The sequence below is a fragment of the Cupressus sempervirens genome, chromosome 8 (assembly GCF_028749045.1).
Source record: "Cupressus sempervirens isolate cs-2001-9-10 chromosome 8, ASM2874904v1, whole genome shotgun sequence".
Classification (NCBI taxonomy): Eukaryota; Viridiplantae; Streptophyta; class Pinopsida; order Cupressales; family Cupressaceae; genus Cupressus; species Cupressus sempervirens.
In genome coordinates this window covers 208,082,504-208,086,813 of record NC_143125.1, presented here as the reverse complement: position 1 = coordinate 208,086,813, position 4,310 = coordinate 208,082,504, and the positions used below count along the sequence as shown (strand labels likewise).

The 4,310-nt window shown below is 32.9% G+C and overlaps 1 protein-coding gene across 1 annotated transcript; it reads left to right on the top strand.

Annotated features, from left to right (window-relative positions):
- The first annotated feature begins 3,276 nt into the window (after positions 1 to 3,276).
- On the top strand, positions 3,277 to 4,071 carry LOC149542235 (arabinogalactan protein 16-like). Its single transcript, XM_089797245.1, has 2 exons — positions 3,277 to 3,512; positions 3,827 to 4,071. The coding sequence occupies exons 1-2, from the start codon at positions 3,398 to 3,400 to the stop codon at positions 3,898 to 3,900; spliced, it is 189 nt and encodes a 62-aa protein (XP_089653371.1). The 5' UTR covers positions 3,277 to 3,397; the 3' UTR covers positions 3,901 to 4,071.
- The last annotated feature ends 239 nt before the right edge of the window (positions 4,072 to 4,310 follow it).

Sequence of the window (4,310 nt, the reverse complement as noted above, 5' to 3'; positions counted from 1 at the left end):
ATTCAAAAAACCCTAATCCCAACTCTCTACAACCACATCAAGATCCACAATGAACCAATATAAACATGTACTACCCAGAAAAAGTAGAGCAATTAGCAAATTGGAGATGAATTAAATTACCATCGCTGGAAGGAGCAGGCGCAGGGGACGGAGCATGTTGAGCAGTCGCTCCCATAAAAAAAATCATGCTAAACACCACCGCCATGAGTGAGCTGATAAAAGTCATGTTTTACATGTTGCCAAATTACAATCCTTCACACAAATGCTTTTCAAATCCCTTCTCCAGAGGACTCAAACGGTGCAGAGACTGGTTCAAAATTGGGCATTTTAAGAAGAATGGTAAAGAGAAACATGAGTGGGGTATTGACCGTTAGTCAATACTAGTAAAGAATTTGTTTTGAATCTAAACAGCTGGATTTTTGCCAATTGATCTGTCATATCATATCCCTTTGTTTGAAGAAAAGAATGAGGCCTAATGACAGATTTTATCATTGTAGAGGTCAGGACGTCATATTGCCAAGCTGGAGAGGAACATCCAGCATGAAAATTCTCTCGAATCATAAAAATGTAGGCCCTCTCCACATGACAACTCAGTGCATGTGTTAGTAGGGTTGCTTCAGTGTATTGATTTCTTCTATTATGTCTAGATACTGCAATTTTTGTTCGGGGAAAAGAATAAGTTAGAAATCTTTCTTGTTCTATTTTAATGTAGAATTAATGCAGAAAATTTGAAAGATTAGCTTTAAGTTCTTCACTTACCTAGGAAGGTTCATTGACAAAAAACATAAATACTTGAAACATAAGTCACAAAATAAAATATTTATTGGATCTTAGTTATTGGAACATGAGTTTACCTAGAATGATAGGTAATTGATAATTGAACATTGCAAAATTATAATTTTTTTTGTAAACAATTCATATACATATTTGAGAGAAAACTAAAGAAAATTCTAAATGTACTTATCATATTACCAATATTAGTGAGTGATAAACTGGTAAGTGAATAGTAAAATAAATATAATTAGGATAGTAAGTTAAGTGGGTTTAATTTTTGGAAGAACTTCATGACTAAAGAGAAAGAGAGGTAGGCAAAACCTCTCACATCTCTCTCCCTCCCCGCCCCTCGAAGAGAGAATGTATCCCCTTCTATCTCTCTTTATTTTTCTAATTTATCTTGTATGATAAATAGACAAAATATAAAATCACAAGTGGATTTACCTAGAATAAATTGGGGGGCCTTTTCAAAAGAATATATCGAGAAAAATAAGAAATCTTTTATATGACACCCTAATTTGAAATACCATTCACTCCTACAACTAGCTCTAATGGACATGGAGGTATATAACACCCTACCTCTCCACCAATAGAAACAAGATCATTATAAAAGGTGTGTTTTCTTCCACCTATCATTTTGGAGTTCCAATATTACTTCCAAGTAGCTTTGATGGGTATGGAAGTACTTAGTATTGACTCCCACCTATAGAAACAAGATCACTCCAAACGACACGCATACTTGTCACATTTTGCAATCATTTTAATAGGAATTTTTTCTTATTATTCACTCAACGTCATGAACAATTAGTGGTTAAGCATAATAAGGGTACACAAGTATTGGTTAAAAGCACAAACTATTAAAAATGGGTTTAATGTTAACGTTAGTATTAGGGTTTAACTAGAGTCACATTTAATTGGGATTATGGTTAATATTATATAATAAAACAATCACAATCATAGTTCACTTGACCTTAAATGCAAGTTATTTATATAACAATAGTATTACTTATCTATGGTTTATTTGTGAAGATTTATTTTCCTCAAATAAATTAAATATTTTGATAATCTTATGATATAAAATTCATTCAATTTGTGTTTCACATGTTGCACTAATGGATGCAATCACACACATATCTTTAATAATCTCTATAAAATTCACCAACAAAGTGAATAAAAGATATGCACCTTAAAAATGATATCTCACAATATATCTTGCGTAGATTATTAAAGATATATATTGTACTAATGTATGATATATGTTGAAAGAGATCAAAGATTAGATTGTATCATTATGAAAAAAGCAAACAAAAGCGAGACAAAAAATATGAATCAAATTTGAAAAATCGACAATATTGGAAGATATCAATTGCATATTTACTTATGTATTTCATATATAAGTACAATGTATGCTTACAATAGGATATCCTTCATTGTGTTTTATATAAATTATTAAATATATTAAGTCCTCATATATGATATGTGTTAAAAGATATCAAAGATTATATCATATTAGATTAGACCAAATTGGACAAGAGATTAAATTAGAGACAAAAGCTCTTAATCAATATTGAAGAAGATGACAATTGCATATCATTCTATAGCTAAATACTCTATTAATGATAAATCAAAAAATATGATCCAATACAAAAAGAGGACAAAAAATTATGATAAATTATAGAATCAAGTCCATGGCTCTAATCAAGTCCTAAATTTGAAATAAATGTACGTGTCAAATATCCACTTCAAGATCCAATGCGCCACAAGCCAGATTTCAAACTAAAAACCACATTTTCAAGACTCTACCCACCAATAATTTGCATAGATTTCGTTGTCAAAAGATCAAATACATTTTGAACAAACTCTCTTTCAATATATTATATGAATCCACACCAAAAAAAAAATTAAGAAATAAAAAAGAATTGTAAATTGTTAAAAAATTGACATATAAATTAATATCTAAAAATTATATTTGATTTCATTAAATTAGATTAGGTTGGATATGGTTAGAACAGATCAAAATGAAGAAAAGAGCAAAATGGGAAAACTCTAAATCAACATAGGAGATCACAATTACGACATAGAAGACTAGGACGATTGCTTGTCATATTCTACATTTATTTTGTTTGTATGAAAGCACTTGGCCGAACACCTAATAATAGATCAGCGATAATAATAATAAATTCTGTAACGGACTTTTAAAAACTTTTGGTGAGCTGGCACGAACATGTCTCGTTTTTCAACGGTTGGTTTTAGATTGAAACGTAAATATCCACGTGGCCGCTTCCTTGTGACGTAAGCGAGTTAACTTACATCTGCCGGTAGCTTTCGTTGTTAGCGAATCATAACACGGCAGAAGTGTGTAGAAGCTTCATAGCCGTTGAAACTTCTCAGGCCACAATTGACCAAACGTTGCAGCAGCCAGCGAGGAAGTTTCTACCTGCTACAGGCGGTCAATAAACATACTCAGGCGCCTAATTAATCCGCGTGCTCATTTCTATTCTCTTTAAATTCCCGCTTCTAAACAGACCCTCACATCGTTTTATCTTCTGCAGAAACAAAAATTGGGAGAGAATTTTCTGCTTAAAGGATTCCGATTTGAAGGTCTTGAGAAGCTTTTGCAAAAATGTCAAGCAGATCTTTTATCAGCGCATTCATGGCGATTGCATTGAACATGTTCGCCGTCATGGCGGTGAATGCTCAGGAAGCTTCAGCCCCTGCGCCTGCCCTTACAAGCGATGGTAAGTTTCTTCTCTGTTTTCTTTTTCAATTCTGTGTGGAGTTTTGGATACGCAAATTGATGTTTTTTTTCTGAATAAAGGTCGATTCTTTCTGGATCTTCTCACGCCTGTTTCGTGAGGAGTTTATTTGCCTCAATTTGTTTTTGTTTTTATTATTGGATCGAAGCCCCTTTTTTTTTGACAAAGTTCAAATTCTTCGTTTCTCTTTGATTTTCTGTGAAGAAATTTGTTTCAGCTTTAAAATTCCCTAAAATGTTGTCTGATTCGTTAGTTGATTTGTGCGGTTTCTAAATATTATGAATGGATGGATGCAGGGTACGCCATTGACCAAGGAATCGCCTACACTCTAATGTTTGTGGCACTGCTTCTCACCTATTTCTTGCACTGATTTATGCACACCAGACATTCTTCTTTCTTCGGATCACACGGATTGTTTTCCTTGTTGAATTAGGGTTTCATACATAAATCTTCAAATCGCGTGCTGCAAAGTTTGATCTCCCATTCTTTATTCATTATACATAACCGCTCTGCAAAGATCGATCTACAATTCGTTATTCTTTATCCGTCCCTATCAGGGCTTGATTGTACAACAGCAAATTTCATCAAGATTGTTTTTATGTGAGAAATAAATTTTGTTTTTTCATTAAAATTATTCGGCTGCCTATCCTCGAGCGTCCTCTGAAAATGCATTGCAGGGAATTTTCAGTGTAGGTTTCTCTGAGGCACATTTACAGTCAAATGTTTCATGAGTTCAATTTTTTTATAGAAATATAATCGAAGATAATTTAGGAGATGTCA